Here is a 16,643-nt window from a genome sequence, read left to right on the forward strand (position 1 = left end):
CCAGAGGGGACGGACGTTCCCCGCCCGCTGTGGAGTGTCCGTGACGGGACAGACATCCCCCGCCCGCTCTCGGTGTCCCTGAGGGGACGGACATTTCCCGCCCGCTGTGGGTGTCCCTGAGGGGACGGACATTTCCCGCCCGCTGTGGGTGTCCCTGAGGGGACGGACATCCCCCGCCCGCTGTGGAGTGTCCGTGAGGGGCCGGACGTTCCCCTGAGGGCCGGCCCTGCCCGCGCGCCCCGGGCCCCTCGCGCGCGGGGCGGGAAAACCACCCGGCCCGGAGGACCGCGCGCGCGGGGCCCGGCAGGGGGCGCTGATCGCGGGGCGCGCGTGCGCGGGAGCGGTGCCGCGATGGCGGCGCTGCTGGAGCACGAGAGCCAGATCTTCCTGGAGCTGTTCCACCGCGACGGGCTGGCCGTGTGCGCCCGCGGGCTGGGCATCGACCGCCTGCTGCTGCGCTTCCTGCGCCTCTACTGCGAGCCCGCCAGCCTCGTGCTCGTGCTCAACACCAGCCCCGCCGAGGAGGTGAGGGCAGCTGCCGGCGCACGCCCCTTCCCCTCCCGGCTGAGGCGGGCGCGGCCCGCGGTTCTGTCGCTGCCCCGGCCGGCGGGAGGGAGTGCGGGCTTCGCTGAGGGCAGGGGCGGGCAGGGCGCTGTGCACCGGCCCCGGCACAGAACCGCAGAATGGGTTGGGTTGGTGGGGACCACAGTGGCTCATCTGGTCCCACTTCCCTGCTCAGGCAGGGTCATTCCAGAGCACACAGCACAGGAATTGTGTCCTGACTGTTCTGGAGTATCTTCAGCAAGGGGGACTCCACAGGCTCTCTGGACAACCTGTCCCAGGGCTCACAGGGAAGAAGCTCTTCTCGTGTTCGGGTGGAACTTCCTGGGCATCAGTTCCTGCCCGTTCCTCCTGTGCCATTGCTGGGCCCAGGGAGCAGAGCCCGGCCCCTGCTCTGAGCCCTCCCTGCTCACAGGGACAGCCATGGGTGGTGTCCCCTCTCAGCCACCTCCTCTGGAGGCTCAACAGCCACAGCTCCCTCAGCCTTTCCTCATAAGAGAGATGCTCCAATCCCCTCATCCTCTTTGTCACCTTCTGCTCCAGGAGTTCCATGTCCCTTTTGTCCTGAGGAGCCCAGAACTGGAGCCAGCACTCCAGATGTGCCCCAGCAGGGCTGAGCAGAGGGGCAGGGTCACCTCCCTGACCTGCTGGCAGTGCTCTTCCTAAAGCACCCCAGGATCCCGCTGGCCTTTTTGACCACATGGGCACTGCCGGCTCAGGGAGAGCTTGTCCAGCTCCAGGTCCTGGGGAAGCTGTCAAACCACACACATTCGGGATCATGGCAGTTGAATTTCTACGCCTGCTGCACAATGAAATCCTAGTAGCTCTAATGAGCTAAACAAGTACATAACTTATAAGTAACCGGTGAGGAAAAAGGGGTGAAACATGTCTGTCGGGCTTGACAGGTTTGTCCTTAATTGTACAAAAAAAAGCTGCTCTTTTTTATCTGGAATCTGGCAAATTTCCCACCATCAGGAAGAGGAGGTCTTGGGGTACCTTTTATAGCAACCACAGGTGAATAAAGATAACAGCTGTAGTTTTTAACTACCTGCTTTAGTCCTCTAATGACTGGTGAGGGCACTAGTTGATCTCTTCCCAAGTCTCTGTTCTTAAGGCAGTATTAAAATCGATTTTGCTCTGAAAATGAGATATTGAAATATAAGAAAATATAAGCTCTTTGAAGTGTCAGTTGCTCATTTTTGTGTAAGTATTGTCTACTTACTACTGACTATGTAGATTTTTTAAATCATCCAGATGAGTTTGAAGCTGAAGAAAGTGTGCCAAGGAAGAAAAAAAATCACACTAATTCTGATTTCTTTTAGTATGTTCTGCTATCATGTCTTAATTTGTTTTTGACAGCTCTTCAAAATTACCAGAGTATGTGTAATAAAGGTGCCTTATGGATCCCTTTCCCTGGATACCACAATAATATCTTGTATTTTTATTGTATTTGGTTTAGGAGTATTTTATTGATCAGCTGAGGTCAGATGGAGTCGTTCATCTCCCTCGACGGGTTACCAATGAAATTGCAAACAATACTCGATATGAATTTTATACACAAGGAGGAGTCATCTTTGCTACAAGTCGGATCCTTGTAGTAGATTTCCTTACTGACAGAATTCCTGCCAATCTCATTACTGGTAAGATCTTAATGATATAAAGAGTGTTCTGATTGAAAATACACAAAGCTTAATTCTATAGGAAGAGTTCTGCTAACAGATATTAAGGTTGAAGAATGATTCTGTTTTTTCCCCAACAATTCTGAGGTAAAAGGAGCAAATATGTAGTTCTTTCTTATTTTTTAATTTTTTTCCCGCTCTTAATTCGTTTGCCTTATTTAATCATACAGTTTAAAAAGGCTTTCAAAGAAGAATAGTCAATTGCACTTGGTGAAATAGTGTTCTGTGATCTCTTGGACACTGGCCTATCATAAAAGCTGGTTTTAAATTTCATGCTTGATGAGCCATGCACTAACAAATTTTGCATTAACAAATTACTTCTGATGACTTCTCATCAAAAAATACCTCACAAGTCTTTGTAGTGACACACTTGGGCACTATGCAAATAGCAGTATTACAGAGTAGTGTTACCATGATTGTAAAGATTTGAGGAATAGCTTGCAACCTTTTTTTTTTTGTTGTAATTATATAAAAGCTATACATAGAAGATGCAAGAGTTCTGTTCCCCTTCTCCTCCAGCCACTCTTTTTTTTATGTTCCTGTCTAAGCTGGAAGCCCTGTTACAGCCTGGAAAGCTGGAAAAACAGATATCTAAGAGCCAGGGATTTAAGAATATTCTACTGTTTTCTGAGTGTTAACATCTTAATGATTAAATATTGTCTGCTTAGAAGAATGTGAGTTTCTGCTTCAGAAACTGTACCTCCTTCCTTTTAGTCAATCTATAGCAAGTTCCACTCTAAAACATTTTGAACACTTTTATGCCGGAGTCAAAGAACATCAGATTTGTCAATTCTGATATTTCTGAGTTGAAAACAAATAAATAGGTTTTCTGGGAAACCTGTGGTAATTTCTCTTTCTCCCCTGACTCCTTCATCTCTACCTTTCTACCCTACCAAAGAAGGAAAAAAAAAAAGATGAAAATAAGAAATACAGTAAAGTTTTAAAACTGGTGCTGTCTGTATAGTGCCACAGAGCTGTGACAGGTTTTGTATTGCCACCAGAGGGTGTGAGAGCAGCTGGCATCGACTGGTGGCTTCATTCCCAGCCTCCCAACACCTGGGTCCGTGTGCCTTGTCTGTGTGTGAGATTGTACAACAAAATCTTGTAGTAGTGGTTCATGAGACATAACAGCAAAAGCTTTTTAAATATTAAAAATGTCATTTGTAAAATCAATGTGAATTCACATCTGTTGAACTCATAAATCCAGCTAAATGAAGATAAGAAATTATCACTGCAGTAAAGCAGAATTATTCCTGGTGGTTTTAGCTGAGTAGAAATGATGTACTTGACAGCACAGTGAAACTGATGCAAGTTGGTGTAATAAAAAGTGACAATTTGTTGCTACCGAGGCTTACATAGCAGGTGTGAACTCCTTTCATAAGCAGATACATGTTGACTAAAAGCAGGAAGGTATTATGATAAACATAGTCTTACTGACCTGTTAGAAATACTGTCTCTCCTGTCATGTCCATCTGGGGTCACATCTTGATAAACTGGAAGTTGCTCAGAAATTACTATGATCATTATTATGTACTGAAAATTTTGCTTCATAAGACAGGTCTGACAATATCTAGATAGAAAAATACCTTTCAGGATTTAAGCAAGCAGTTATATAGAAGTCTTTTTTCTGGAAGTCTATTTTCTGGATGCTTTTTCAATTAGCAAGCAAAGGCATGTTACAATCAATAGCTGAGTGCTGAGTTGAGGAGATTTGTTACAGAAATTGAATGTTCTGTAAGTTTATTAGGTTATATATGCACAAGGTAAAACCTGTGATGTTTGATGTCCTTTGCTTCAATTTTAGAAAGGCATTTAGGATTCCACTGGAAGCTGTGAACAGATATCACATAGGCTTTACTTCAGTAGGGGAGAGGGAAAATAATACAATGTGCTGTTTAACATGATTAGCATGAGGGAAAAACAAGCCTTGGTTTAGCAGGTCTTGGCTGAGTGAACTGTGAGCTCCAGAAGTGTTCACCTCAAACACATAATTAAATTAAACTCCTTTTTAATTTTTCTTTATTGAAATGTGCTTGATAGGTCTCTTCCTAGTACACCCATAGCCATAAAGAACATTGGTGGTGGACTCATATGGCTGGTAATACTTGCTGTCCTTGAGTGTGAATGTGATTGTCAGATGGGAGAGAAAAGCCAAATAAATGTTTTCAGAAGTTCTTTGATTATAAAAACACTTGAACTGTAACCAATGAAAGTTACTCAACAAGTCTAATTCCAGAATTTCTCTTAATGGAAGAATTCATCACAGTCTCGAACACATCAAACTTGCTTTGTTGTAACAGTGTGTTATGTTGTGCATTTACTTTTTCTGCTTTTAAAAGGCTCAGGTTCAAGTTATGCCTCAGGAGTAAAGAATTTTTAAAGCTAGTAAGTCCTGCCACTCATGCACAAGCTTTTATTTTTCTGTTAAAAATGCATTATTAACCCAGTTCTATTATGTGGCAATTCCATGGTACTGAAACTGAGGAATCACTCATTTCAACCCCAGAAAGTTTGTTCAACCTTCATTTTAGAAGACTTAAATTTAGAAGACTTATATTACTTAAAGTAATTAAAAGAATAGTAGAAGAATAAGACAGTTGTGAGGAAAAATCTGTGCAAATCGGGACCTTTCTGTATTTTATTTTAACTTGAATTTTTTTTCTTTTGGCAGGCATTTTGGTGTACAAAGCACACAGAATCATTGAGTCCTGTCAGGAGGCATTCATCCTGCGGCTTTATCGCCAGAAGAACAAGCAAGGCTTCATTAAAGCTTTTACAGATAATGCAGTTGCATTTAACACTGGCTTTTGTCATGTGGAAAGAGTGATGAAGAATCTTTTTGTTGGGAAGCTTTATCTGTGGCCAAGGTGAGGCACTTCCTTCCTTCACTGGAGAGTTAAACTTAGAGGAAATGTGAAGGATTCCTAAGTGGTTCCTGAGAAAACAAGGTGTATGCTGCACACTGCTAATCTCTGTTCCCTCCTGTATTCCCAAACAAAATTTTTTCAGTTTTTGACAGAAGTGGTCTTAAAGATACTGAATTTCTGAGAGTATTTTTGAAAATAGACTCAAATTGATTCTGTTAAGGGGATGAACCTTATGGTAGAGCAGTCCTTTTAGTCAACAAAAATCACAGCAAAAAGTGACATTCTTAACAGTTTAAGAAAAACTTCTCTTACTAAACAAGAGTATTTAAGCCATTTAATGACAGGAAAACAGTCTCTCAGTTCTGCTATTCATGGAGGTGTTTGTTTCCAGCTGTGATGAAACTCCATTCATCTCTTTCTACATGTCAGATTTTTTTTAATCTTCTTATACACATATGTTGTGTATGAAGAACATTTCTTGATGACTGTTAAAAAAATTGCCAAGATGTGGCACTCAGTCTTCCAGCAGCAGATCCACAAATGGAACTGGACGCTCTCTGATGACCCAGTCAGTGCTCTTGCCCTGGGCAGGAGCTCTGCCCATTTGTTCCCTTAGTCCCAGCTGGAATGTGTTTCACTCCTTAGTGAACTGTTCCTCTGCATTGTGAATTCCTTGACAGTCTTTCTTTCAGTATCCCAGGGAATACCTAGGATAGGAAAGGCTGAGTAGAAGCTCTCTAGATTTCCTTCCTTGACTTCCATGAAAAGACCTGGGGCTGCAGGCTGCAGTGAGGGAAATGTCCGTGGAGTTGCAGAGGTCAGCAGCCATTGGGTTCTCTGAGCCCCATCTTGTCAGGAACAGTCAGGTGGCATCTCTGGGTCTGTGCAGCCAAAGTGGCTCCAAGGGCAGGGTTCCAACAAGGACCTGCAGGTTGTCATTGCAACCTGGGAGCATCCCAAAATCTGCTGGTGCAGCTGTGTGATTTCAGAGAATTTATGAACCCTTTCCAGTTTCTCCCTTATATGATTTTTCGGGCTTATTTTAGTATTTGCTATGTGTGATGATGATGCAGAATCCAGTGCAGTAATTTTCCATGGATCATTCACCAGCAGTATAGGCTCACATGACTAGAATGACTACAGTCATAATTGTGGAACAGATGGTTTTCTGAGGCTGTTCTTAAGATTGCAGTCTTCACATCAGTAGAAACTGATTTGGAATTAACTTACTTGTTTACATTTAAAACAATTGTAATTGTATTTTATACAAACTCTGGAGTAATTCTAAGTCAAACTATCCATGTGAATCTTACAAAGGTGTTTTTCTCTTAGATTTCATATAGCAGTGCACTCCTTTTTAGAGAAGCATAAACCTGAAGTGGTGGAAATACACGTGGCAATGACCCCTGCTATGCTTGCTATCCAGACTGCAATCCTGGACATTCTCAATGCATGTCTGAGGGAACTCAAACGTTACAACCCAGCTCTTGAAGTAGAAGATCTCTCTTTAGAGAATGCTATTGCTAAACCTTTTGACAAGGTAACCATTTTGATTGTTCTGCAGTGTCAAACTCATGGGATATAGATCTCCTAAATGCCTGCCATGCAAACAGAAATGTTGTTTGCAAAATAAATAACCAGCAGCTGAGTGTTCTCCCATGACATGTTTATTACTGGTACAAGGGGCTGTAATGGTGATGTAACAGTTGCCTGTAGGGTTTTTGATGTATTGGTATTATTGTTCTTCCTTCATTTCCAGTCCCAACAGTAAGAACACCTGAATTCATGGTAATAATAATTGTTGCTGCTGTTATTAAAAAGACAGCTGCAACTTCAGCTCAGAATACTTTAAAGATAAGTATCAGTAATTGCCACACACATACTCCCCTTTTCCTTTTGAATTTCTTGCTTATATTTTTATTTTCTCTAGTAGGAGGAGCACTGTACTTATTAGACAATATGCACACGCATGCATCTGCTGTATCTTTAATCATTATGTATGTCAAAAATTTTGTGTTCATTGTTGTTTTTGACAGATTTCTTTGGCACACATATGCTCGTGTTAGGGTGAAATGAACTATCATAGTGCAACACAGTTATTGGTTAACCATGATTTAATGTGGATGGAAGGCCTTCTGTACTTTAAATATTTGAAGGTTTTTTCTTGGGCTCTATAAGTTGCACATCTTCATGGTACCTTATCTGATTTTGGAAACTAAATGACATTATAATGGTTTTTGCTGTACCTGAGTAAAGGACACTAGATACTAAGTACAGCAGGTCAGTACCAGTAAAATAAGGGTGTTTTTTTATAATTTTACCAGTATTTTATTATTAGATGGAATGGAAAAAAATTGATTGAAAACATTAAATTATATACATATGCTCACTGCTGAAATGTTTTTCATAAAGACATCTATATTATGTTAACTTTGCTAAAATATGGTCACTTATGTCAAAACAAATATCTCACCAGTACATCTTTATTTTGGTGTCTGTACTAACTTTGGGAAACCAGAACATCCATCCCCTATAAAGTTAAAGTGCATTCTCAGCTTGGTTAGAAGCTATAATGCAAAACTGGATGTTTGACAGTCCGAACTTTCCAATTTTTATTTCCAGACAATACGTCACTACTTAGATCCTCTCTGGCATCAGCTTGGAGCTAAGACAAAGTCTTTGGTGCAGGATTTGAAGATCCTACGTACTTTGCTACTGTATCTAACCCAGTATGATTGTGTCACTTTCCTTAATCTCCTGGAGTCACTGAAAGCAAGTGAAAAAGCTTTTGGTGAGAATTCAGGTAAACACAAAATAATTGTACAAGTTAATGCATGAAACAATGCAATGTTGATGTTTTTAATTATCATTCCCAAACATATGAAGGTATCTAATTAGCTTTTACACAACCAGCCATAAGGACGTAGGTTTTTATTGACAGATAATTCTTTCATCTTCCCACTTAACTGCTGTTACTTAACAGTGTGAGATTTGCATCACATTTCTGTCTTTTATGAAGCTGGTGATTACACAGCAGGCAGGTAGGGCAGGTATTCCAGCTGCAGATCTGAGGCTTTTATTGCAGAGGGTTGGAACACATGTACATTGCAGATGTTAAGCTACTACTGCTTCCTTCTCATTTCCTCTCCAGGCTGGCTGTTCCTTGACTCCAGTACTTCAATGTTTGTGAATGCTCGAGCTCGAGTTTATCGCATTGCAGATGAGAAACTGAATCAGAAAGGCAAAGCCTCAGGCTCTGAAAAACGTGATGTAAAGAAGGAAAACGGTACTGATCATTCTAATTTTAAGTTTGAGAGTGTCACACGATTCCAAGTGCTTTGCATATTTTTACTTGTGCTCTGGTTCCCTGCGTGAACTTCCACAGCTCAGGATCTCAGTCTGTTAGCTGGGATAAATTGAGACACAATCTTAGTTCCAAAAGCACATAATAAACAACAGAAAAGAGTCATGAAGTAGGGAATTCTCCCAAGCTTGCTCAGCTGATCACTGGGAGAGCTTTTGTGGAATTGTTCTTGCCTTACATTGATGTTTAGCTTCATCCTTATTCTCGTATGTGTACGAGTAGGAGGCCGCGGTTGCTTTTATTAAAAAGTATATTCAGGAGTTTCAGAGTTGAAGAATGAGTGAATATTTCAGTGTTTTGCGTCACAAAAGCACTTATCTCCATTTTTAAATTTAAGAGTGTTCTCCAGCTCATTAGCATAACAAGTTGCATACGTAGGCTGTTGAATATCATATGTGACAACCACCATCACACTATTGACATCTAACCACTGATTTAAAGTCTGAAGGATATTTTGGCTGCAAGAGCTGCTATGTTCAATCTTACTTTTTTTCAGAACTGAAAAGGGAATTGGTTCTAGAAAGTAACCCAAAATGGGAAGCTTTGAGAGAAGTACTGAAAGAGATTGAAAATGAGAATAAGAACAGTGACAACCTTGGTGGTCCAGGTGAGAGAACACTAGATGATGTAAGTTTTCCAGTACTGCTACTGGTTTATACTTCTGCTTGACCTTGGAGAGAAGGAACTAACTCTTTTCTGTAGTTTTATCAAAGAACTGGTTTAAATTTAGTAATTTGTGGCCTTAAGATGAGGAATTTATGTACATTATGTACATAAACTTTGTAAAATTAGATAGTTTTACATAAACTCTTATTAGGTCTTGCTGTAAAAGAGAAATGCTGTTCATTCCTACAATGCAGTACTTTTTAGGAAAGAATCTGCATTATTCTGAAAAAACATTTTAGGTTGCATTTCAGTAGTGACTGATACCTTAGTTCCAAGCCAGATAAAACTGATGTGGAAATTTATCATGATCAAGGTATCATTCACTCATTTCTGAAGTTTGGGTTCAAAACAAAAATAGGGGTTCTGTCTTACGCCCTTTCTAACTTGCACATTCTTCTCATGCACCTGCAAATTTGCTCCTCATGAGTTCCATATAAATGAGGTAGAGATTAAGAGGCAGGAAGGAGAGTCTAACTGCGTTGCTGCCTTTCCTATTTTAGGGTTTTTCATTCCCCTAAAATTTAGCAAGTTTTATTTTAGGAAATAGTAAGGGTAAAAAAGTGCTCTTTTTTCCCACCCACAGTGTTCTGACTCTGGGTAAGAACTGGCTCCCTCACCTAGTGTTGTAGGAGTTTATCTGAGTCAGCTTGCAGAAATTGTTATTCACAAACGTCAATAATACTGTGTGAAACATGTGTTTTGTAGACTCTCTAACACAGCTGACAAATTAGAATGGTCTAAATTAAGTTCTCTCATTCCACATCTTAAAAATGAGTAGTTGTTCAAGTATGTTTCAACACACGCAGTATTTGCCTCGTTTCCAATGGTCAAAAGGAAAACCTTACAAATTTAGATATTGTAAGAATAAGGAATGTTGAACTTCCATTAATCTTCTCTAATTTTATTTGGTACAAAAAGCCATGCAATTTAGACTGTCTCAAAGTCCAAAGTGACTGTGGCAGCTGAATGTCAAGGCATTTGGCAGGCACAGTGCTTGGATCAGTGCAAGCCATTGGCTTGGGAGGTGCTTGTAGCAGGATGAGAAGCACAGCATTACAGGCTGTAAACATGGTATTGTTTCTTGACTGCAGGGCAAGTGCTCATTTGTGCTAGTGATGACCGAGCCTGTGCACAGCTCAGGGAGTATATTATTACTGGAGCAGAAGCTTTTTTAACAAGACTGTATAACAAAACCTTTGGAAAGGATGAGAAGGCTGGAGAAGTGTGGATTAAGGACAGAAAAGCCAGCAAGTCCAAGGGAAATGCCAAACCAGACACAGGGCCTCAAGCCAAAAAAGCCAAACTCACAGCTTCTTCTAAACAAAATAAACACAAGAAGCAGCAAGATCGGACTATAATCCAAATGATAGGGAAAACTGAGGAGGAAAAGAGGGAGGAGGTGGAGGTGGAAGACAGTGAAGAATTAAGAAGTAGCCAAGAAAGCAACACTGAAGAGACCATTCCTGAAGATTTTGATGTGAACTTGCCCTCAGATTGTTACTATGGGATTTTCAAGGACCCACTGACCATTATCCACCCTCTGCAGGGGTGTGGGGATCCCTATGCTCTCACTCGGGTGCTGCACGAAGTCGAGCCCAGATATGTTGTGTTGTATGATGCAGAACTCACTTTTGTCCGGCAGCTGGAAATCTACAAGGCAAGCAGGCCTGGGAAGCCTTTGAGGTGAGTTCACCTGGCCAGGGTAATTCTAGTCTGAAAAGAAAAATTGAAAGTGCACTGTCAGCAGTCAATGCAGAACATGCTGCTGTTCATTTTCATTAGCTACCTTTCAGTTCCTGTTGAGCCCTTAAGTTTAAACAAAACTATAATGTCTGGTGTAATCAAAAGATATTTTTTACTTTCCAGCAGGTATTTAGACCCTTAACAGCAGGAGCATGTCTGTTAAAAAAGAAAAACCAAAAAACAATTTTAAGACCTCTGCTTCAATGATTTTAGTGGCAGTAGATAATTTTGAGTTGCTGTAGTCTCATTTTAAATCATCTCTGAAGATATGATTTTTTAAAAATGGATTCATTTTGAGTTTAATTAATTTTCACATTTCCTGATGTTCATTGTGCTGAAGGCCAGTAATTCAGAAACTGTAGCAGAGAAGCAAGTAAAGGAAACACAATAAAGAAAATTAATATTTGCAGTTATAGCATTTGCTGACAGAAATATCACCACGTTGGGTATATGTATTTAATACACCTAGAAATTGCAAAAACTCACTTTTATGAATAAATGTCACATACTAATTGAAAATATAGAAACTTAAAAATTAATATACTGTTGTATATTGTCAGGCACTTACTGCTACTAATCTTAAATTTATTGGTTGTGGATTTTTTTTTTAACTTAATACAAAGTTTTGTGACTTCTTTTTTTTTTTTCTCTTTTATACCTACAGAGTTTATTTCCTCATATATGGGGGCTCCACAGAAGAGCAGCGCTACCTCACAGCTCTGAGGAAAGAGAAGGAGGCCTTTGAAAAACTCATTCGGTAACACAATTAGTTTAACTGCCTTTATAATTAGTGTTTCATGGAATTCCCCAATATGCTTACATTTTAAATAAAGTTCTTAACTGTGTGAAGGCTTTAAATAAACTTCTAATTCAGTTCTTTGTTGGATGTAAAGACTACTTTCCTATTGAGAATCACCAAAAAGTCAAAACTTTCCTTTTCAAAGTGCCTGGTATTTTGTTTAATAATTTTAGTGGGATTTAATATTAACAAAAAGGCTAATCAGCATCACTTGAACTTTTTCCTAATTGGCTGTGAAGTTCATTTGTGTAATTGTGTTTTTGCAGGTAACATTTCTTGTAAGATAATTTTTACAGCTTTTATAACCTAAGTCAATTGGGGAAAGAAAACAATTATTTCCTTAGACTGTATAAGACAGGACTTTTACTGACAGTGCCTTCTCAGCAGGTTACAGTACTATTACTAATCATCAGTTCCTTTGTAAAAGGAAAAACATCGAAAAACCCAGTAAATTGCATTTCTGATCAGGATTGCATTTAGTATTAAACTATATATAATTTTACATCTGATGAAGGGTATTGAAGCATTTCAATCTCCTTTACTCCTGCATTTGCAGTTTCTAGTGTGTTTTTGTTTGTGGCTCCTTAGAGAGAAGGCCAGCATGGTTGTTCCTGAAGAAAGAGAAGGAAGAGATGAAACAAACTTAGACCTCCTCAGAGACCCTACACCTGCCTCTGTCTCTGCTGACACACGCAAAGCAGGTGAGCAGCTCCCAGGTCAGGCTGGCAGCCTGGAGCTTTCCAAAATCCCATAACTACGGCATTTTAAATCCCCCTCAAAGTGTCTGGGGCAGAGACATGTTGTACATTGGCTCTGCAGTCTTCATGCTAAAGAAAAATCGTTTCCCAGTGACAATGAACTGTGGTTTCCTTTGAAAACACAGGTTAATGAAGTATTTGGCCATTAAGACAGGTACCATTTGGATTGTTTCTAGTCAGATCATTGATTATGAGGTTGTCTAGTGTTGTGTGTAGAAAGAGAAATTAAAACATAGAAACTGAAGTCTGCAGATGGTCAAAGGCGGTGTTGTTCTTGAGACAGTAAATGTTGGGGATTTCTTTTCATCTTTGCAAAACATGCTGCCTGGGTAAACAACTGCTCGTTATGGGTGTGATCACTTCTTTTGCAATAAAGCCTCCTTTTTCTTTTGTTGCAATTCTAACCATATTTTTGTTCTTTTTCTCTGACATGTATGCTGTGCCTCTGCCTGTTTTTCTTTGCTGTTGTTTCTGTAATCCTGCTCTCCTTTGCCATATGCTCTCTAATCTTTGCTCTTACATCTTCTGTGGCCTTGGTCCTGCAGTCTCCATATGTGTCCTGCAGATCTGTAGAGGCCAACACATAATTACTACAACAAAGTGCTGTATTTCTGTGGGAAACAGCTGGAAATAAAAGGGTTCAGCTTCATTATCTTGTTTTGCAGGCAACCGTTTAAAGATTTCCCTGATTCATTTAAATATTTTTCATCTACAGCTTAATGTATTTCATTGTCACCTATACAAAGCTTACAGCAAGTGGTAGTTCTATCAAGCTGCAGAGCATAAATTACAATATATATTTAGGCAAGTAAGTTTTTTCTCTTAACAGTTAAAAATCAAATGAAGTCTAGATTTATTGTACTGCTGAATTATTTGAGGTATAACTTAAGATGAGAAGTCCATCCATTGCAGAAGTCTTGGCAGCACATGGGAAAACAAGTGGAGCAGGAGGTGCCAAGTGTGGGGATAACTGTGTTTATTTTGCTCTGTAGGGGGACAGGAGCAGAAGGGTGTCCAGCAAACCATAATCGTGGATATGAGGGAATTCCGTAGCGAGCTTCCCTCACTGATCCATCGCCGTGGGATCGACATCGAGCCCGTGACTTTGGAAGTTGGGGATTATATTCTGACCCCTGACATCTGCGTGGAGCGGAAGAGCATCAGCGACCTGATCGGGTCCCTGAACAACGGGCGGCTGTACGCGCAGTGCGTGTCCATGTGCCGCTACTACAAGCGGCCGGTGCTCCTCATTGAGTTCGATCCTAACAAATCCTTCTCCTTGATCCCGCGAGGCTCTCTGCAGCCAGAAATCTCCAGCAATGATGTAACTTCTAAACTGACCCTTCTCACGCTGCACTTCCCCAAGTTACGAATCCTGTGGTGTCCCTCTCCCCACGCTACTGCTGAAGTGTTTGAGGAGCTGAAACAAAACCATCCCCAACCCGACGCAGAAACGGCGATGGCTGTCACCGCGGATTCCGAAATTCTCCCCGAGTCAGACAAGTACAACCCTGGGCCTCAGGACTTCCTGCTAAAGATGCCAGGGGTTAATACAAAAAACTGCCGTGCCTTAATGACCCACGTTAAAAGCATCGCAGAGCTGATGACACTGTCCAAGGACGAGCTGTCCAAGATTTTGGGTAATGCTGCCAATGCCACACAACTCTTCGACTTTATTCACCTGACTTACGCAGAGGCACTAGCCAAAGGAAAAAGCAAAAGATGACTCATGAGATTGTTCAAAATGCAGCACAGATAAGCTTTTCTGGCACAGTACTTTGGCAAATACATGGAATACTTTAATAAATGCCCCCTCTAAGATAAACAGCTGTTTCTTGCTAATGCTGTTCCATCAGTTCTAACATGTGAGTTAGTTATTACTGAGGGCAAGTTTCAAGAGGAAATAATATTTTTAATAGAGAAATGTGAACTATTTTTATTCTTTTTAAAGCACTTTAACCAATTCTGTAATACCACTGAATTAACTAAATGAAGTTTTTCACCAAGACCATGAGAATTAAGTGCTAAGACTAACTGATAAAGGTGTTTTCTTATGAAATTATGATGTCTTGTTCAAGCTGAAAGTGTGCTGTGTTACCTGCTGCATCATACAATACTGCTCTTACCATTTTTAATGTCTTACTCTCTACCAACTGCCTGTTTTCGATTGACAGTGATGGAGCTATTTGAAACACTTTGTGGTCTTTGCTCAGAAGTTTGTTTAGAATATACTGGGACTGAATCCTGAACTTTAAAACATGACCACAAGCCTTTTTCACAGTAAAATCCATTTGTATGCTATGCTCTACATTTTGCTTGCTTACCTTACTATCAGTTACCCTTTTACCACTCCGAAATCAATACAGCTCTGTCTTGCTAGATTTTGCAAAGTGCTTTCCTTTGGTCTGACTGGGAGAGATTCTCTGGTGCCACAGTGCAACTTAATTTCAAGTGTGCCTTACTTATACTTTTAAGAGTCTTTGTTTTTTACTCAGTTTTGATAGCTCTTTCACCTCTTTCACCTGACAGTGAAAAATCTGGGTATACCACTGGCACTGTTCTTTTATACCAAAGACTATTTCCTCTTGTAAAATACAGTCATTTTCTAACCAAGGTTTTCCAAAAGTGTTGGAAGTTCTTCCAATATTGGCTTCTTTTGTGTCCTATTGTTCTTGTATTTTTATGTCTCAAATCAACTGTCTGCCAATAAACTCAGTAAAGCCATTGTCACATAGAGGATAATACCTTTAGCATTTTGTGTAGCATAGAAGAGGGGAAAGTTTGTGAATGTGTGCATTGTTAAATTATATATTCTACATTGAACTTTGATACAACTGTAACAAACTGCCTTTGCTAAAAGGGTTGGTCCAGTGTTATTCCATTCTAATGTATTTACATTTGCTATTTACAAAACCTTTATCTATGACTTGCACGTGTATTTATATGATTCTAATGGGAACAACAGACCAATATTATCTCCTTCATGGAAGGAAAAAATATTTTTTGTGTTCAGGTCTGGTAAAAACTGTGCTGTGCACTTTCAGGTAAAATGTTTATTGTGCATTTTAAGTGTGAATTTATGAATTGTTAACTTTAATCTATGGCTGAGCTGTGACAAATTTCCAAGGGAACATTTTTCTGCAGATGCAAATTTTAGTATTAAATACACCCATAATAAGAGTAAAAATTGTTAATTATCTTGGTTTTCATTTGGCTGTATTGATATCAGAACATTTTTATTTTTAGTGTGTGGTTTACAATCCAGATCTTAGGGTTTCTATTGCCTTAGATTCTAATTTATTTAGTATGAGAAGTCTTTCCATGAGACTTTTGCTTATTCAGACTAATGTTATCAGAGTGTTGAGAATGCCTGTGAAGTGGTGCTAAGAGAACTGAAAATCAGAGTAAGATCAAACTGTCCTGAGTGCATGGCCTGCAGAGCCTGATTCAGAAAAGGGCAGTGACCAGCCTTTGAGAACATTGCTTGTGCACTGGGCATGAGGGTGCTTCATGAACTGTGGGTTTGGGGTTTTTCACAGGTGCTGCCTCAGCTCTGTCAGTGAGGTTTGGAGTTTTTGCATTGATGTGCATGGGGTGAAAATGAAGGGTATAGTAACAGGTGATAAAGTTGTATCTTTGTGTTGTATGCTAGATCAAAGTTACATCATGCAATTAAATAATTATTTGCTAAATATTTTAATGAAATTGCCTTTTGCTTATACATGTGGAGCTTTTGTAAAGCTTTTTCCTTTTTCTTTCTCCATGCAGGATTTCCCCTTTTTCTCTAGAACAGCCACAAGTAACATAGTTGCATGTTATTATTTCTCCTGTGCTTTGGCATTTCACTGTATTAGGTTTGACTGCCAGTTAGAGCTGTGGGCAGGAGGTAGTGACTGTGCTCCCAGGTGGGAGAGCCCCGTGTCCTGAAACCCCATATCCCTGAAATAACAGAGCCAGAGGTTCTGCCTGAATGCAGTCACAACACAAGGTTGGGTGACAATGAAAATCCTGTCTTTGATCAACAGTCATGCAGTTTGTACATCTTGTCATTGCTGATGTTTAAATCTGTGCTTTTATATTTTAAAAAGCAAACACAAACACCTCCTGCCTTCAGTTTGGGTGTCTCAGCTTCTTCCTTATCCCAAAGACTTCATGTTCTCAGGTCCCTCAGGAGGTGAAACCCCCTGTGTGGGTTCACATACTATG

General features: G+C 40.4%; 1 protein-coding gene across 1 annotated transcript; it reads left to right on the plus strand.

Annotated features, from left to right (window-relative positions):
• Positions 1-351: 351 nt before the first annotated feature.
• Positions 352-16,405, plus strand: ERCC4 (ERCC excision repair 4, endonuclease catalytic subunit; the record flags this gene model as incomplete). Its single annotated transcript, XM_083872899.1, has 11 exons — positions 352-525; positions 2,021-2,201; positions 4,912-5,107; positions 6,440-6,647; positions 7,730-7,910; positions 8,259-8,393; positions 8,968-9,078; positions 10,229-10,820; positions 11,545-11,637; positions 12,268-12,380; positions 13,430-16,405. 11 exons carry the CDS (start codon positions 352-354, stop codon positions 14,161-14,163), a joined length of 2,718 nt encoding a protein of 905 aa, XP_083729025.1. The 3' UTR covers positions 14,164-16,405.
• Positions 16,406-16,643: the final 238 nt, after the last annotated feature.

This window comes from Zosterops lateralis (assembly GCF_965231275.1).
Source record: "Zosterops lateralis genome assembly, chromosome: 15".
Classification (NCBI taxonomy): domain Eukaryota; kingdom Metazoa; phylum Chordata; class Aves; order Passeriformes; family Zosteropidae; genus Zosterops; species Zosterops lateralis.